The following is an 18008-nucleotide window of genomic DNA, read 5'->3' on the forward strand; positions in this document are numbered from 1 at the left end:
TTAAGGAAACCTCTTTGAATGTTTTGACATAGTTGCTGCGCATCCTCTCCTGTCCCCTTGCTTCTACATACGAACGCAGCTACTTCCAGTTAAGCTACCCATTGTTTTTATTGCGAGGACATATAAAAATAGCGGCATTGGAAGGCCTGCGGTATGAGAGGAATGTGTGACGCGCGCTTGGAGACAACTGACATGACATATACGTGATTCGAAGGGATGTCAGGCTGCTTTGAAAAGTTATTTTTGTTTGAAAATGCCCGAGAGAGATAATAACGCTGTGTAGCCTCACGGAATTCCGATGCTATTAATGTTCAGCGTGCGCACAACGTTGGCTACCTTGAGGGAAACAACTCGAAAAGTCGTAAGTGTTGCTTCTTTCCGTTTCCGTAAATGTACCTTACGCAACGTCTTTCGTGCCACCCCATACCGGTCATTAGCAGCAATTAATGCCAAGGCAAATTAGCGAACCTTAGACAATATAATGAACTACTTGGCTGGCAAAATTATTTCTTGAGTAACAAAAAAGTGTTTAAATAACGCCTCACGGGCGGACAAATCCCACAAGTGAGGAACACACACTTGACTGGTCTTCGCAACCGGCAGTACGAAATTTTTTGAATTGAAGCACTGGTAATTTTTTGTGGCTGAGCAACACAAGCATGCTGCGCAGGAACGGGGTTTCTAGCCGCCTCGGAGGATGTGTAAAGAACAATGTGCAACTGCAAGTTCAGGTTCCCGAGAAGAAACCTCGTCTCTTGTTGCTGCACTATGAATACCTGTAGAGCACCTTTTTCGTAAGTACTACAGTGGTCATTTATATCTATTGGGTTGACGCTTGCTTCTTGATTTGAACTTTGACGAACGCACACATTCTCAGCAAAAACCTGTGATAATGTGTGTTTTAACGCTTATAATGTCTTGTTCTGAGGCGATCCGGCAGCTGTGCTTCGAAATGTAGCTGTTGTGAATTCGGACGCACATGCTCATCCGCACTATGACCGGTCATCATTTAGCGAACTCTCACAGCTCTAAAAAGCACTGTGCGTCTTCAAGGGCAACATAGCAACACCTTTTATGCTCTTTGGAATACTTCCGTGGCTGACATGTAGTGATCTGTTTGTCTGGCGCTTGCCTTGTCTAGCTACATATCGACGAGACGTCTCTAGCTCTTGGTCAAGTTCCAGTAAGGGGTCATTGTAACAATTCAAGTGATTGCAAACACTCAAAACAGCCCTACAATCACTCATTTTGGTGCGTTGCCTTGTTTCGTTTTCAAACGGCTGTGGAAGGAGTCTTGAATGGCTGCATTTGAGTTGATAAGGCTTTATTTCGTTGCGACGGACATGTCGGCTATCAGGTGGAGAAAGTGGTTGAGGCAATACGTCTTCGATACTCATATGATGCAGTCGTTAAGAAAAATTATACATGAAAATTTTAAAAGTATAGTAAGGTTCAGTTCAGGTGAGCCACTGAATACCTGCTACTCTGTTTTGTTCTGTATATCTAGTTGTCCCCGACACTGGTCTGGTGGGATTCATTCAATCATCACAGCGACGCGCTTGACAGTTCCTTGCGCCAGTTGATTAAACCTTCGAGCAGGTACATATCAACCGGCTGCCCTCCCAAAGTTTAACGCTTCGCTGAAATCAGAGCAGCTTTCATGAAACGTGGGAAACGAGGCCACCCATGGATCACACAGAGGTCGTGAACCGGAAATACCTTCAGTGGGAGAAGAAGGTCTGGCGGATAGGGTTCAAGTTGAACTCCTTCAAACTTCAGGTATTGTTACAACGTATACTCTTTTCTTTTCCCAGGCTTTCTAAATGAGGACCCCACCAACCTCAGATTCACCCCGGAAGAACTCAATGCGGTCTGAGCTCACTGCTGTGGACCGCTGCTGGGCGCTGCCAATTGTTTCGGCTTGCTCATCCTTCCTATACTCGACGCCTCAAATGAACAGCGGCATCTTCTTTGTCTTGTTCATGGAGAAGTTTGGTGTCAGCCGTGAAAGCGCGCTGTGGCCGAAGACTATCGACTCCATGATGACAAATGTCATGGGTAATTCCAGCGCTTCGTACCCCCTCTTAAAGCCTGTTTGAAGACAGTATCGATGAGTAAGTTAATATTTAGGCCAGTAACACGCTTCTATTCTCTATCATCTTTCGATTATTTTCCTTGTGCTTTCTTTGATCAGCAATGCCAAATTCACTTTAACCTCTTTGTAAATAACAAACGTTGTAAAATTCTTTTTTGAAATTTTCGTAATATTTTGTTCTCGACTTCAGTGTAAACTTCATTATACCAGCTCAGTTTATTTCAATATTGTGCTGCAGTCCTTTCATGCAGTAGGGCAGGAGACGAATGAGACCACGCTATTCGCCTCAGTCGGAATTTGATAAAAAGATATTGGTGATTTTCTACCGAAGCATCCTATCTGGGTAAGGTTCGTACTAAAAGTTTTGCAGTTTAGCCATCCACCAGACACGTGGTGCGACTGCACTTACACCAAATTGCTGACCGCGAAGAATCTTCGGAAGGTTTTGTAAAGTAAAATGTTGCAAGGACTTGCAATGGAATTGCAATTAATCACATTTTGTGGGGGGGCGCATATTCGCCATTGTAAAATCAGCTAACCTCACGCATTTGTAGTTTCGACAATATTCAACAAGGGAACGCAGGTAAATGACCATAGACCAGTACGCTTCTACTCCGTTGTGCCTGCCGTATACGTGACACGGGAGATTACTTGTCGTTTGATACGGCGCAATAACACAGCAGGCCGTTACGGAATCGCACGGAAGATCCGGTGGAAAGCGTTCCGAAAATTTTTCAGTCGTACTACTCGTTGGCTACGTGTGAGGTTAAGGATATTAGCAATGTTGGTGTGTGCGAATACGATTACGGCGCAATATCCACCGCAGTGATATTGCTCCGCCTCAAACGTCAACGTTATCACCGTGTCACGATTGCGGCTGGCACTCCGGAAGAGAAGCGCCCTTGGTGGGTGGTGGCGTCTGCCCATTAGATTGGCGCATGCGAAATGACGCGGCCGGACCAAGCCTGTGCAAGGTCCGCGCCCGCGCGCAATGGCCTGCTATCTCCAACCCCGCAGCCACCAGAAGATGTAGGCAGCATGCTCCGCAGACGGGCGCTCGCGGGCCCTTGAAAAGCCTTATGCGCACTTACTCGGAATCGCCTACATCAGCAACTGCTGTAAAACATGGCAGCACACACAACAGCGGCATATCCGCTACGCAGTCCAACACTAAACATTGGTGATCACTACGTCCTAAGGAGTGCCAAGACCTCTATTTTGGCACTACGGGAGACCATAAATATACGCTATGAAAAAAAACAATAAATAGAGCAAGTACTTTTCTTTTGTATCCACCAGTCAACCAAATGGTACCATCAATAGGCATGTGTTGTGATGCTTACTTTTATGCATATACCAAACGTTAAGCCAATCGTGGGGCGTGAAGAGCACGCAATAAAAGCGGGTCTAAGAAGGTACCTCTCGAAGCCTAAAAAAACGGTCGATGTCTTGAAACGAGAGAGCAAAGGGCGAAGCTACGCGTGTCTTAAGGCGAGTACACGTTAGTACTACGACAATTAAGCCCATTACTCGCATAGAAGTCATCGATCGCAGGTTCTGCAAAGCATCACGGCAAATAAGCCCATTACTCGCATAGAAGTCATCGATTGCAGGTTGTGCAAAGCATCACGCAATGATGCATCTATTGTAGGGGTTTATATGAAGGTAATCAACATTTAAACCAGATTTAAACCCGATACGAGAGAGCATGGCCAACGCAGCCATTATTCACTGACTTTCACGTTAGGCGACATTTTCTATTGGTCGCCGCAGATTAAGGGTACTGCCCAGAAAGCGTCCGCGAATCCTGCGGCCAGAGAAAGTGGATCACCTCACTATGCGCCTCGAATTCCGCAACAGTTACGTAGGCGCTCGAAGTGGTTGATGTGCTCCCAGTTGAAGATATGCTCCGTCTGTTGCCACCCTCCAAGCTGCTGCAATGCTGCCAACGTTTGCTATGATCTTAGCACTTGTTATGCGATTCCCTGTTTCGAATTCTCCGAAGCCTCCCTATAAACCGGGAATTGCAACTAATATTTTGATGACAGTGTATTTCTAAAGCCCTGCATCAATTTTTTTTGCAAGTCGCAGTGTGCTCACAGTGAAAGATCTTCTTTTTACAATTCTTGTAGTGTTTATATCGTCTGTGGTAGCTAAATTTTGTTGTTGCTCATTTCCATTTTTTCAGGTTTTGTGATCGGCTTTTATCAGAAGAGATTCTCGGTGTACAGCATTATCATGATGGGTGCTTTCGTATGCCCCTTATCTGTCATCTTTTCCGGCTTTGTACCGAACATGGCTTGGATGTCAGTCACCATGGGGTTTTTCTATGGCAAGTACCACGTTAATTCGTTTCTTGTGCACTAAAAGTTGTATCGTTCGATAGGTTGGTTTCAGTGGAATATACAACACTCCAGCAGTTTATTTTATAACTGGCTAGCAGAAAACAACAATGTACCCGCCCGTACAGAGGCACATATTGACCGATCTTTCGTCATAACGTTACAAACATATTGAAGCACTCAAAATGGTGATCTTGACTACGATAATGAGCCCCGAAATAAGCCGTGCGCTAACAACTAACCACCTCAGTATTACATGCTGCTTCATCGTAACCAAAGCGTCATTTTTAGCGTAATCACGACTGTCTTCACACCAATGTCATCGTCTTGCTAACTTGCTCTCTTTGCAAGGTATGGCTGAATATTTCCAAACAGTTGAGCTGGACTGGCTCCGAACACAAGGAGTAGAAGTTAGGAGAATGACAAAATAACCTATTTCAGGATTAAATGTTTGCAGAAATAGCACACTATGGTTTGCAGATTTCGTAAGCTTTGACCAGACAGCCTTTGTATTTCTCCGGAAACACATGAAAAGGACGTAAAATTTCATAATGAAGGAAACAACCAGCTCAAGAAAGACGAGAACGAGGGCTACAAACACAGCGCTGCTCGTAGCCTTCCTCGTCCTCGCCTTTCTTGCGCTGGTTGTTTCCTTCATCATGAACCCGTACCAACTCGCCCGGCCAACTTGCCATCTTGCTGCAATACTAACAATTTGTCGTGATGACGGGCCGCTCACCGCTGATGTTATTATACAAGATCAAAGCAACAAAAACACCTTAAATTATTTGAAGTAAATGATACCAGTGTTATATGTGATGCTTATGAAAGGTCATGCCGGGCATGCGCTCCACTTGGAAGTACTTCGCTGAGACTGTGTCTAGAGTGTCATGCGACGGCACAATGAACCCTCCAGTAAAGTGAGGTCGAATTTCATTTCGAAAAATGCCGCGTCTGGCGCTACATCGCTCTCCCTAACATAACGCAACATAACTCTAGCTAAGAAAACCTAATTAACCGAAAGGAACGATTTAAAAACCTAGTACTGACCTATGTACGTCATCAAGAAATATTTTAAACTAAAGATGTAAAAAAATTAAGAAGGCAACAATAGGCCTATAGTTGGGTACAACTTAAGGGGGTCTCATCCCATGTAGCAAATGATTGTTTCTACACGTGATAAATAGGTAATTAGCTACTTACCGCAACAAAAGAAACAAGATGCAAATTTTTTCTGTCAGTGCCCCTTTGAGGCGGACTCAACTGATCAACGGACTCAACTCAATTAGTACGCCCTATGTGACGTAGTAATTCATAACAGATGGGCTTAAAAAGCACCGTGAACCGAACACAAAGTTTTACAGACGCATGAAAATGTTCCTAACGGCCTTGTTTGATTTGTGTAGGAATATGTCATTTCCTTGCTGACCCGTATTACTGGCTTATTTATCACGTGTAGAAACCTCATTTGCCTTAGCGCGTGACGGTTGTTTAATTAAATACGTTTTTAATCCGGCCAGTCGCAGTTTCCGTTGAAGCGGGTGCCGCGAAAGGCTGGATTTGGTATAAACAACGCTGCCCACGTGACTGTCGGACGGATATCACAGAGCCGAGCTGCCGTAGTACTGTCGATTCCGCGTCGGCGGAAGTTTCTGCTAACGCCCCAACGTACTGATCTCGTCAGTAGCTTAAAAAGAGACCGTGGACGTGATGCTGGCGCCGCGAGTGCAATTTGCTGCCGCGGCTTGAGAACGACGCGTGAAGCTCAAGACAGTGGGTGGGGAGACGCACGCTGTGAGCAGCCGGCCGGTCTGCCTACAGGTCCGCCTACAGATGTGTTAGGCTTGAAACTGCGGCGGATAATCGATTGCCGCTCTCGTAAGCGGTGCAGATGACGATTTTTAATGCACTTCGCTACCGCAGCAGTAACTCCTTTCTCGTATGTGCTATTTTGTTTGGAACTCGAGTCCCCTTTCGTGCAGCGGTAACAAGCTGTCGCTCGAGCTACCTGCGCCGGCCTGAGCTACTTCTCGGCCGTGGCCGCCGCCTGCGCAGCGACCGTGAGGCTCGCTCAGTGCCGCTTTCGTGCCCCCGGCGCATTTTGCCTCCAGTGTTATATGAAGCAATAGGAACAGAGTGCCTGGAATCGCTGTAGAGACTAGATCGCGGCCAGCTGCCCGATCAGCCAATGAAATCCCGGCGCCTCCACCGCCAACGATCGTATCTTTCGTTGCTTGAGAGCAAAAGTTCAGACCTCCAACCGCAGCGGCAAGCCGGAGAGAAACGCCGGCAGTGCGGAAGCGGCCAACACATACTCGTGACGTGTTCGGACGTTGTTTATTTACTCACATCCCCAAGATTGAGGGACACGCGCCGCCAAAACCTGATTGCACCCTCTCCGGGCGCTTCGTTATTCCGGGCGCAACTGAATGGCGCAGTATACAAACGGCCGCCGATTGATACCTAAGACAGCTAGGATAAAATACCCCGGGGTATCATTAGCATCGCTCCAGCGGCACGCTGCGGCAAATTGTTAGGCTTGTAAGGCTAACGTGTGAGGCTCCCTGTTCGTCTAAACTTATTCTGCTGCTGCCTATGAGAACAGGCTGCATTTCAGGTTGTGCCGCCTTGGTTAACACAAAATTGTGGGACACAGCTAAAAGATAGAAAAAACAACGCTCGGGTTTCGATAGCTCAGGTTTGGGGCTAAAACCATTTATTGTAGATTTCTTGCAACGTTGTTTGCGTAGCTTCCCTACAACGCATTCCATTCATGGCTGGCGTTTGACTTATACGTATCCTCAGGTTGTCCGAGAACCATGTGTTAGTTGTGATGACCCTAGCCGGGAGTAGCAGTCCGTAGTGTCAATGTGAATGTGTGCAAAGCAAAAAGGCCACACCAACCTGGCCCGCCCGACAACTTACCGGCTTCGTGTATTGATGTGACATTACCCAAGAATGGGCCTGGAGTGGCGAGTGTGCAAATCATGAAGCATAATACCGACACAAAGTCGCTATGACAGTTGCTAGGCGACGATGATTGATGGGAGAAAGCATTCCTAAGTTTTTCAATTAGCTGAGACGAATGGTCGCTTGTTTTTTGTCAGTGGCTACCACAGATGTATTTACCCGCTATGAGCTTGCGAGTTATCACGCCGCTTATTCTAAGGCAAATTTTATTCTTATCCGAACACACTGTTGGAGACGGCACAAATTCCCAGTGGCATCAATTATGTGGCTGAGTGTTTATGTTCACCTACCCTAAACAGGATTAAGATTACTGGAGGTCGTCGCTTTATAATTATGATTTCTGTGTACTTCTGCTAAAAACTCGCACACCAAAATTTTGTAGCCTCGCTATCAACAATCAACTTTTGCTAGACGAATTCTTGCCCGAACCCTCCTAATCGCTCTTATTTCTACTTCCAGGTGCATCACTGGGAATCCTCAGTATTGGGACGTCCATCTACATCGTGTCTTACTTTGAAAAGTATAGAGGTGCTGCAACGGGCATCACGCTTCTCGGCGTCTCGCTTACGGGCATCGTGGGACCATTGGTGCTACCGCACTTAATGCTTATTTATGACCTTCGTGGCACATTAATTCTCACTGGCGGTCTTATGCTAAACTTGGTGCCACTCTACTTGATGCTAAAAATGCCACGTCCCTCTGAACAATGTTTCGGTGAACCGAGCAAGAAGCAGCGGAGCCTGGAGAAACAAGCAGTCATTGCAAATTATGGGACAACGGAGAAAGAACCGGGACAAAGTCACTTGCAGTCATTTACGCACCTTACGTGTCGAAATAATGATTTCTCAAGCAACTCAGGATGCCACAACGGGCGCATTTGCGGCGACTGCGAGTTTGATGATACTTTAAGCGGAACACCAGGTGCAGCTTTACGGTCACCACTGAAGTCACCAACGTTTCTACACGGTAAAAATAGTGATGGTATTACCACGCAAGCTACACGTCTCTTAAAAACACCCCGCTTTTATGCGCTTTCATTTTCGATTGTGGCCGCGAAGTTTACTTTTCATTTATTTAACGCCACTATCGTCGACTACGCGCGGAACAAAGGAATGTCTCTGTACAGTGCCGCCCAACTGGTGACTTGGTCCTCTGTGGGATGCTTATGCGGAAATCTCGTTATTCCCTTCGTGGCCGACAAGGTTGGCATCAGCCGTTACACAGCAGCCACCTTCAGCTTTGCCGTCGCAGCTCTAAGCTTCATTGTGATGCCTCACACTGGTCTTTTTGCGGCTGTAAGCGCGGCAACAATAACGAACGGAATCCAGCAGGGCTGTATTAGGACTCTGAAGCCTGTTCTCATCGCTGACTGTCTTGGCATACACCACGTCGCCGTGTCATGGGGCATTATGGGCGTCATAGCGCTGCCCTTCACCTTTTGCGAACCACTAGTCGTGGGTGAGTCAATTTTATATTACTTTTTTATTTGGGGTAACAAATACTACCGCACCTGCCATGTAGTGTTACAATGCAACTACTTGTCTGCTCTGGTGTGCCCACCTCGGACGAGGTTTGGGTCACCCACCAATATTTGTTCGTTTCGCGAACATAGAGCGACCACACCCCACATTGGGCCGTAAAAAGTGATGATAACTGGTGAAACATTAAGGTACCCAACAGTATGTAGAACATCACTTCGCTCACGAGAGCAGCAAGAATGAAACGCGATCTCCTCTCACAGGGAACGGATCTTGTAGAGGCTATGGTTTGGTTTCCCTCACTAGTGAGCAGCGAAATAAAACTCCGCTTGTCGTGCTAAAAATACCCTAAACATACTTTTCGTCCCGCTTGCTTGAACCCAGATTTATGCGCACGTTTCTTGCAGATAAGTGGGAAATTTTTCTGCAGTTTGTTACGCTACGCGCGATACCCGGGGGCGGAAAATACCTTCAGTGCTTCCAATATTGAGTGTCCCCATTTGTTACCTACAAAACATTCTTAAGTTCCTTTCATCATTTCGCCGTCATTCTCTTCGGATTATAGCGAACGATTGCTGATTTGTAATACATTGTTAGTGCTTGTCTACTTTAAGGTACAGCAGCAACCTGAAAAAAATATGTAGAAGGTAACCAAAAATAGGTTTACCTGCAAAATCCTCCACCATTCACTTCTGCCTCACAAATGTGATCTCATGGCCGAGTCTTTTTTCACAGTTAACCATCCGATTAAGATTCATAGAAAAAAAAGGCGTCACAAACATCGGAGAAGCGCTTGGTGGAACATGGCTTCTCGACAGCAAATATAGACAGATTAATTTACTCCCGTACTCACTAATCCTCGCATACTCACACTAGAAAAAATCTACACATAATATACTAGCAAGATAACAGCAAATACACTGAGCTATCTGGGACATTCTCTTTTGTCAATTTTACACCTTAACACCCCTCCGTACCCAACAAGCAAGCCATCATCTATGGCCTCCTTCGGACCGGTGCCTTCTACAAAAGGCTTTCCGGCTCATCGCAGCTTTTTCAGCAGGGATTACTCTGTAGTTATGCAGCGGAGTGCAATATATTTTTGCACAGCTAGTATTGGGGACGCAATCTTTTTTTCCTCGACCGAAGTCCAGAGCCATGGAAACTATTCCGCAGAAATGCAGGCGAAGTCAGTTTTCACAGCGATTTACAGAAAAAAATATCAGTATCCTGAAAACTGTTTTTCGAGTTTTCATGTACAATTCAATTACTCGCTCCATGGCAAATATCACTTGCCTAAAATGGTTTCCTATTTTCCTGAGAAGTAGGAATTTTGAGCGAGAAAGGTGGCGGTGATCACGTCACCCTCCACCAGATTGTGCCCACTATCTATGCACGTCAACATAAACACGATGACCCCCCGCTCACCACAGCCCACCTTGTATACTTCTGTCCCATTACCCTAACCCCGTCCTCTTTCGCACCCCTGGGCAGCGGGAGACTGCGCTGATCAACCCGTACCCGGCTCGTCAAACAGGCTTGGTTTCTCGGGTCATATATTTTGCCCTGTGAAAAGGCACCCTGTAATATGGAAGCTTTACCTCCACCCTTTTTTGTTTTTTCTTGCTCCAATAAACGCTGTCTAGCACGGGAATAGAAACAGCAAACCAGTAGTGAGTTTCACACCGTGAAACGTGCAAGTCCACCAAATGGGCAACCCGAAAGCCATATGTACAAGCGAAAACACTGTGCTCATCAAGCCCACGTTTAGTGAGTGCGTTGCTACATTCGGGAAGGCATCCCCGAACTGGGCTCCCCTGCTTGTGTCATGTGTGGTAACGTGGTGGCCGATCGGCCGGGAAACGCTGCTGCGTCGGAGATAACAACAAGCCCTGGGCAAACTTAAGTTGTTTACTGCATGGCGAAAGATGAGCCAAAGCAATACAGGAACAACGTCCGGGCGAGTTTACAGCATGACGCGACAGGGCAACAACATTGATTCGCTGCTGCAAAAGGCAGGAATTTATCCACCAAGAGGATGGGGTTTGAACAGAGAGGTAACGGTCTCAGGGTTCCCAGTGCTTCTACGAACATGGCCCGAACATGGTACAGACACACACAACACTCTCTCCCGAGTTCGTAAGGATCGGCAGTAGTGGTGCACGCTGAGCCTGAGGGAGGGGGAGAGGAGATATCGGTGAGGAGCGTCGGCTTCGCCGGGGCATGGCTCAACACAGCGAACGGTTTGCTTCGTATTTTTAAACAGCCGCAACTCGAATCATCCCTCGCCAACAACACGTTTCAACATGTTTATCGAGGTTACGGGCTTTCCGCAAGGTACACGTGCATGCATGAAGTGTTCAGCACGCGCGAACAGGGAACCAGTGAGCTGAATCGTAACTGCATCTACAGCGCCTTGTTTGGCGCGCATCGCAATCTTGTGCTAGCGTATTGCAAGTGCAAGCGCCAGTACGTGTTTCCGCCTTCCTTGACATCCTTTCTATGCATCTCCACTTGTGAGCTAGATTGTCTGGGTAAGGTTCCTCGTTTGTAGGCTTGACCTCAAGACAGGGCATCTATATTATGTGAGCAGTTCATTTCTTGCGCAAGGGATAACGTCACCGACCGATAAGCCTTAGTTACGTTTTCGCTTGATCTTTTTATTTTTCTGGTAGGATGAAATATTAAAACGAACTTTTGTTGCTTGTAACCCCTCCTAAGCACGACCTATAAAAAAGAAGGCATGCGTAAGGAAGTTCGACCCGCACACACAGTGAAGAGTGCACAAATTATCTGCGAAAGTTTGATTTGTGGATTCGTGTAAGTGTGAGGGGGTGGGCTTTCTTACGCAGAAAGGTACCCAGGGTGTTTCACTTAGTATGAAGGGTCAACCTTCACCAACACAAACTTTGCCAGAACAACTGATTGTATGACCAGCCAGGCAAAGCTAGGCATTATCAAAGCCAGACTCCTTGCACCGGTGATAAAACATTGCCGGTCCCCTCTTCAGCGGCCTATGGAGTTTCCCTAGTCTTTCCCGTGTGCCCTTCTCCATCCGGCCTTCCTTCCTACATTTTTGATTTCTTTCTTTTGTTTTTTTCCTTCCTTTTTGTTAATTTGTGTTTTCCTTTTCCTTTCTTACTTCTTTCCTTCCCACCTTATTTAGTTACTCCCTCCCTCAATTTTCCTTCCTATCTTCTTTTCTTATTCGCTACCTTCCTCCATTTTCTATTCCTTCCTTCCTCCCTTCCTTCCTTCCTTCCTCCCTCCCTTCCTTCCTTCCTTCCTTCCTTCCTTCCTTCCTTCCTTCCTTCCTTCCTTCCTTCCTTCTTTCTTTCCTTCCTTCCTTCCTTCCTTCCTTCCTTCCTTCCTTCCTTCCTTCCTTCTTCCCTTCCTTCCTTTATTCCTTCAATATGCAGTTCGTTTACGAAAAAATCAAGCATCTCAATTTAACAATATACTCGATGATCTGCTCAAATGTCCCATGTGACATACAATAGGGGTCTGCCGATATCTTCTCGTGTATAGCAGTTGCTTAGATTGCCTTAGTGATGTCGTTATTATTTTCTATGCAGGTATGTTTCGTGACAAGGGGGGCTCGTACGACAACTTATACCGGATGTGCGGAACAATAGATCTTGTGGCCGCCTGTGTGCTATTTTTGCAGGCCTGCGTCGATGCCAGAAACGAAAAAAGACACGAAGAAACGTTGTTAGACAACTAAATAGCGGCACCTTTTCTCACCTGGATGTACAAAATGTTCGTAGCGTGAAGTGCCCTGCTGATTGCACTTGGCGAACTTGGCAAATTGTGTGAAGGTAATAAATAAGTATACGTAATACAGCAGGCAACATGTGTAACAAAATTGGCGCCGATTGCAATAGGGGTGCAAGGCTGGAGAAAAAAAGTCGCCCGCCCGCATCTTCCCACGGGGGGAACTCAAGTAAATGCGTCGCATAGGGGTGGTTGTATTGCGTGAAAGTTGCGTAATTGGGTAGTTTGTGGTTACCGTTTGGATGTGGGGAGGGTTTGGAATGCTTAATTATTTCTTTCGCTCCGCCGCTTATATACACTGCGCGTGCTGTCGAGGGAGAGGAGTATGGGGGAGAGACGCGCATGCGCGCACTTCCGTGCACAAGCGCGCGACCTTTCGACGCCCCCCACCACACTGTTGTCACGCAGCTGTCACGCCGCTAGCACGCCGCTATCACGTGTACACCTGCCGTTGTTGCTGCTGAGCGCGACGGAGCGCACGGGGTAACTACTGCGCATGCGCGCGCAGACGCGTTCCCCCCGCACCGCCGCAGCTGTTGTTGAGAACGAGGAGGGTACGGGGGAGAGGCGCGCACCTGCGCCTCGACGTGACGTCATGAGCTGCGGACGCCTATGGACGGAGGAGTTGGCGAGCCTAAGAAATGCTCCGCATTTAAAAGCACAGCTGGCGGCACCTTTTCCCAACTAGACTCTGAAAGTTGTCCAGCACTGGCAGGCCCAGATCCGTTCTTCCGCACGCTTTCACATGTCTCCCAAATTGGGCCGCGTGAGCACCCGCTAGATCCTGCGGCCAAGTCCAGAGCCAACGCCCACGCTACGAGCCGAAAGGGAAGGCTGTGCACCCGGAATGCCATGATATATCAATCAGCGAGACGTCGGTTTCAGAACGTGAGAGGCCCATACTTGATTCCGACCAGGCGAAGCGTTTTTTGCCTTTCCAATAGGCTGCAATTCCTATCCTTCCCCGCCGCTGCTAACCCCGTATTCCTCGGGCCTTAGGAGTGGCCCAGTGGTTAGCTTGCCGGTTTCAAGGCGTAGAGGCATCGCGTTCGATTCCCAGGACCTCTCTAAACACATGCTTTTCTTTAGGTGCACACTCCTAAGACCTGCTCATGGGCTCCTTGCTTCCTCACCAGTTTCCCCACACTTCGACATTTTCGGTGCGACGGACGGATACCGCTCTGCCTAACCAGCTCTGCTGTTAAAAAGGAAAATTATGGAATACAGTTACGTATTGCACTGATAACGGGTCCGCATCCAACTGAGGGATGTTCTCGGACATTCGACTTCGGTGGCCGTAATAGTACTGGCAGCCATGGCCTGAATGACTGTTGTCTCTGATTGCGTTTCGGTCATTCAAGGAATATAACTGCTTTAATTCGTGAGTGTGTTTGTACTGCTGTCATTTTTTGTTCACGTTTCGTGCTTTTCTGCGGGTGTGCGCCTAGCAAATCTTAATTGCCATCTACGGTAGAAAAAACGTGACGGACGCTGCTTTCATATCTCTACCTAATTGAATTTCAATTGCGAAGATTTTGTTTTGTGCCCCATAACCCCCAACAGCATAAAGGATGGAGAAAACGCTGACTAGAACGATTAAGGAAAATAAAAACGCTTACTTGCTCCTGACTGTTTAAAACAGAAACCTCACATTGATATCAGTGATCTTGAACCCTCTAGTGTCACGATATGAACATCGGCTGTCACCGTGTCATTTGTGACAAAGCGGTGTTGAAAGAGCCATGCAGAGACCAACTGGTCACACCACTCACAACATGCCTTTACAATGATACTGTGTACCACCAAACGACCCCTACTTTTATGCAAAGCCATTTGACGTCAGACGTAGGCAGTCACTCTCGTTCTGGCTCACAATTTATAATTCACTTCTTCGGGTGAGCCCTAATGTAGCCTGCAGGATTCTGTAAATGTAATAAAAAGATAAAAATGGTAATTAGGTTGGAACAATATATTAGTGGGGCGAAACGAACAGTAACACTCGCAGTTACGCCAATGTCCCAGAATAAGCTAAAACTAGACACTCTTCAGCGTAGCAAAGTGCGTCCTAATGTTGGAGCGAAAGCTTCACCACTAACCATACAAATTCAGAAAACACTCCACTCCTCACAATATAAATGTAACCTTCAGGTTCAGCAATGACCAAGCCCGCGCCTCTTGGGGTTGCTGAGTGAAAGGCTGTTATCGCTCGTTCCTTAGAAGGCAATGAGTGCGGAGAGGGGGGTAGGACAAGAACAGTAGAGCCTAGTAGTAGTACAAGGAGGCTCTGACTACACATAGTTTACCCGGATTAGACTGGTTTAAGCATGACTCATTAGTCCAATATCATGCGGCCTGCCCTATCATCGAGTCACCCACATGGAAGAGCACAAAATTTACGTTATAATTCAAAATGCTAACAAAGCCGCGTTGAATCTTCTGTTTAATCTGCACTGCCAATGAGAAACTCCTTCACCTAGATCTTCATAACATCGTTCAAGAGATACTCACAAGTAAAAAGTACGTCTGAAGTGCACTACAACGGGCTGCGCCGTTCTCGTGAAAGCAGACACTCCACGTGAGCGACAATGAGTCTAACCCATGCTAGATATGAAGGCTGAACAACGGCAATATTTAAGCTTGTCCTCCCGAGCACCACGAACTCCAGCCAATACAAAGAGAGGATACAGACAAGGGTCAAATCCTTATTTAGAAATTTAAAGATCGCGAAAATACAGTGTATACGGATGCATGCATGTACATGACTTAATAGCCACCATTGTAGCACTGTACTTTAAAAGGGTTGTGCAAGACCACGTGACCGTTCTCCGCATTGGAACATAGCAGAGGGAGGTCAGGGCCATCCTCTTAGCTCTCCGTCAATGGGAGACCTCGAGCGGCAGTCTCAACATTATACACACTAGCCACGGGCTGTACGACTCCTGGCCCGCAAGATGAATTCCACAGCGCTCTAGAGGGCTTCTCCCCTCCCTCATGAAGTAGAAAGATCACATAAATTGAGGCCCATGGCACCAGGGCCTGGACGGAAACGAGGCGCCCGACCTGGTATTGCGTGATCGCACACACAACCCCACTTACAATTACGACTACAACGTTCCCCTTACAAACTTTGCAGAGCCTCATCCCCCTACGCGTAAGACGAGGTTCTTTCTCTAAACCTCAGAGGAGTTTGACCGCCAGCGAATCCATAGCACAGCGAAAAATTCAGAAGAGTAATACTTTTTTTTCTTTTTCCAACGTCTCTATGGGCACTTATATTCGAAAAAAAATGAGCCGATCCTGAATGGGAATCGGCAACAGTGTGGAGAACTGTACACTTTATTTCAGGCGTCCTGGGTTTGTCCTTTCATTTGGCCCGGAGACACCAGCCCCACACACATCACTTCAACGGAGGAATGGTAGGTGGCCATGACCAGCTCTTCCCCTCATAATGAGCGCTCACTTATCCAGGTTACGAATGCACGAGCCGTTTCATCTGTAGAGCAAGAACTTGGGCGCCACCTATGAACACTTTCTTCCTTTCCTTCCCCATTCCCCCTCCTTCTTTTACTCTCTTACAAATGTTTTGCAGTTCATCCACCCACCCATCATTGCGTGGTAATGGCTATGCTCCAACTTCGCCAAGCAGTGCCTGCCTTTTTGTCTTGTAGTGGCATTGTTCCTACGTTCAGTCTTCACTCTAGGAATGAAAACTGAGCTGTCGATCGACAAACTTCGTGTCATCGAGGTAAACGATGCCGAATTATTTATATAAATACAGTGGCCTGTCTTGCCGATGCTAAGAGGGGCCATACGGGGAACTGTGAACCACGGAGCTTACAGACTCCGCTAGCTGTGGGATCATCTGTCTGCAAGGTTCGAACGTACGGCATATGTGCTTGTCTTCCACATCATGAGCCCTGTTCTCGGCTCCAGTTTTAGCGGGAATGTTTCCTGGTTGGCCTAATTTTATTATGTGCTTGACCTAACCAAGTGGTTGTGTATTTATTCCTCATTGCATTTTTCGGGACACTTAAGAGCGTCAGTACTAGGATGTACCTTTCTTCTCGCTAGTGAAGTTAGCGAGGACAAAGGTTCATCTGGGTTTGAACTTGTTCTTGGTCTCAACTCACAAACTGGACTAAATACCACATGCATGGCAATGTAGGCTTGCTTTTGCATAGAAAAAGTATCGCTTGTAGGACAAACAACCTCTCTGATTAGCACAGAACACGTGCTGTATTGTAAACAGTTGGTGGGGACGCAAAATTCACCCGTTAAGAAATTTAAGGAGCTTAAAGGTCAGGTTACTTTATGCAAGTCCTTGAAAATTATGGTTGCCGCCGCCCCCAAAGCAAAGAAGCAATTAGACAGACCTCTTGCGTCCTATATTCTCGTGAATTTGCACCAGCCGTCGGTTCCCCCGAGGTGCTGCTTGAGACGGTTGACTACAAAAAATCAAACTTCTTCTGCTCTGTTTACAAGCTCTCTGCGCTTCGGCCTTCCAGACGTACTCGCGTGACATACGGCGCCTAGCACGCAAAATAATGCGGTGGCACACCGGACATTCAAGCACCCTTCCATCTTCTATATGGCGCACGTAACTGCGGAACCTACGACGAACAGACCGCAAACAATTCCATGTGCCTGGCGCACTATGGAGTCACCATTAGCATGACCTGTTGCAGCTCTGAAAACACAAGAAAACTGACGGCTGTGCTTAGTGGGCCACAGAGCCAGGTATCTCGTGACTTGGTATACCACTCCTACCAACCCTTCGCAAACTGACGGCTTCGGCTGAGGCGGTAGGAAGCTACGAAAATACGCAATCTTTTCAAGTCACCTAGGGTTCGCGCTCGTGTTGTATTCGGTCTTTTAATAACTCTTCTTGGTATCCTGCGGCCAAAGCCTGTGTTCCACGCACCCAACTAGAATTGCAGGCGTAGAATATTAGAGCCGTCTTCCACCCAAAACGCCAGATTTATTCCCTCATAGGCAAAATAAAACTTCCGCCACATAACTAAGCGTAACCCTAAGTAACATTTTGAACTGCATAAAACTTTTCATGTTTCGTTTAAAGGTGTACCAATCAAATTATAGTTATTAGCTCGTATACACAGCATCAAAAAGGGTAGTAAATTCCTCTTCTTTAGAAATAAACCAAATGGCTGAATCCCTCCATACTTCTAGTACCTTTTCTTGGCACATGAACGAACAAGAGGGGTAAAGGAAATAAATGTATTTTGATCATCTTCACTGTGGTAGAGTTTATCCTCCAGAACGGGTGGATGGGTGCATGGGTCCAGGTTCCAATGGCTTTCAGCTCCTCGTCTGTCCCGGACCACCAGGACG

The 18008-nt window shown here is 46.9% G+C and overlaps 1 protein-coding gene across 2 annotated transcripts; it reads left to right on the top strand.

Moving 5' to 3' along the window:
• The first annotated feature begins 271 nt into the window (after window positions 1-271).
• On the top strand, window positions 272-12627 carry LOC144144717 (monocarboxylate transporter 14-like). 2 transcript variants are annotated; one of them, XM_077676246.1, is made up of 5 exons: window positions 272-361; window positions 1815-2058; window positions 4284-4427; window positions 7867-8865; window positions 12461-12627. In XM_077676246.1, the coding sequence occupies exons 2-5, from the start codon at window positions 1824-1826 to the stop codon at window positions 12607-12609; spliced, it is 1527 nt and encodes a 508-aa protein (XP_077532372.1). In that variant the 5' UTR covers window positions 272-361; window positions 1815-1823; the 3' UTR covers window positions 12610-12627. The 2 variants fall into 2 exon arrangements, with proteins under 2 accessions (XP_077532372.1, XP_077532373.1); XM_077676247.1 differs by lacking the exon at window positions 272-361 and adding an exon at window positions 541-794.
• The last annotated feature ends 5381 nt before the right edge of the window (window positions 12628-18008 follow it).

Source organism: Haemaphysalis longicornis, unplaced genomic scaffold, assembly GCF_048455015.1.
Source record: "Haemaphysalis longicornis isolate Haplotype H1 unplaced genomic scaffold, Haemaphysalis longicornis Haplotype H1 scaffold_7, whole genome shotgun sequence".
Taxonomy (NCBI): Eukaryota; Metazoa; Arthropoda; class Arachnida; order Ixodida; family Ixodidae; genus Haemaphysalis; species Haemaphysalis longicornis.

What these genes read in the sequence shown, in the direction of transcription:
- LOC144144717 (XM_077676246.1), top strand. Translation starts at nt 1,824, where the DNA reads ATGAGGACCCCACCAACCTCAGATTCACCCCGGAAGAACTCAATGCGG. An exon ending in CATGATGACAAATGTCATGG is followed by an intron (nt 2,059 to 4,283) that starts GTAATTCCAGCG and finishes CCATTTTTTCAG; the next exon opens with GTTTTGTGATCGGCTTTTAT. An exon ending in CACCATGGGGTTTTTCTATG is followed by an intron (nt 4,428 to 7,866) that starts GCAAGTACCACG and finishes TTCTACTTCCAG; the next exon opens with GTGCATCACTGGGAATCCTC.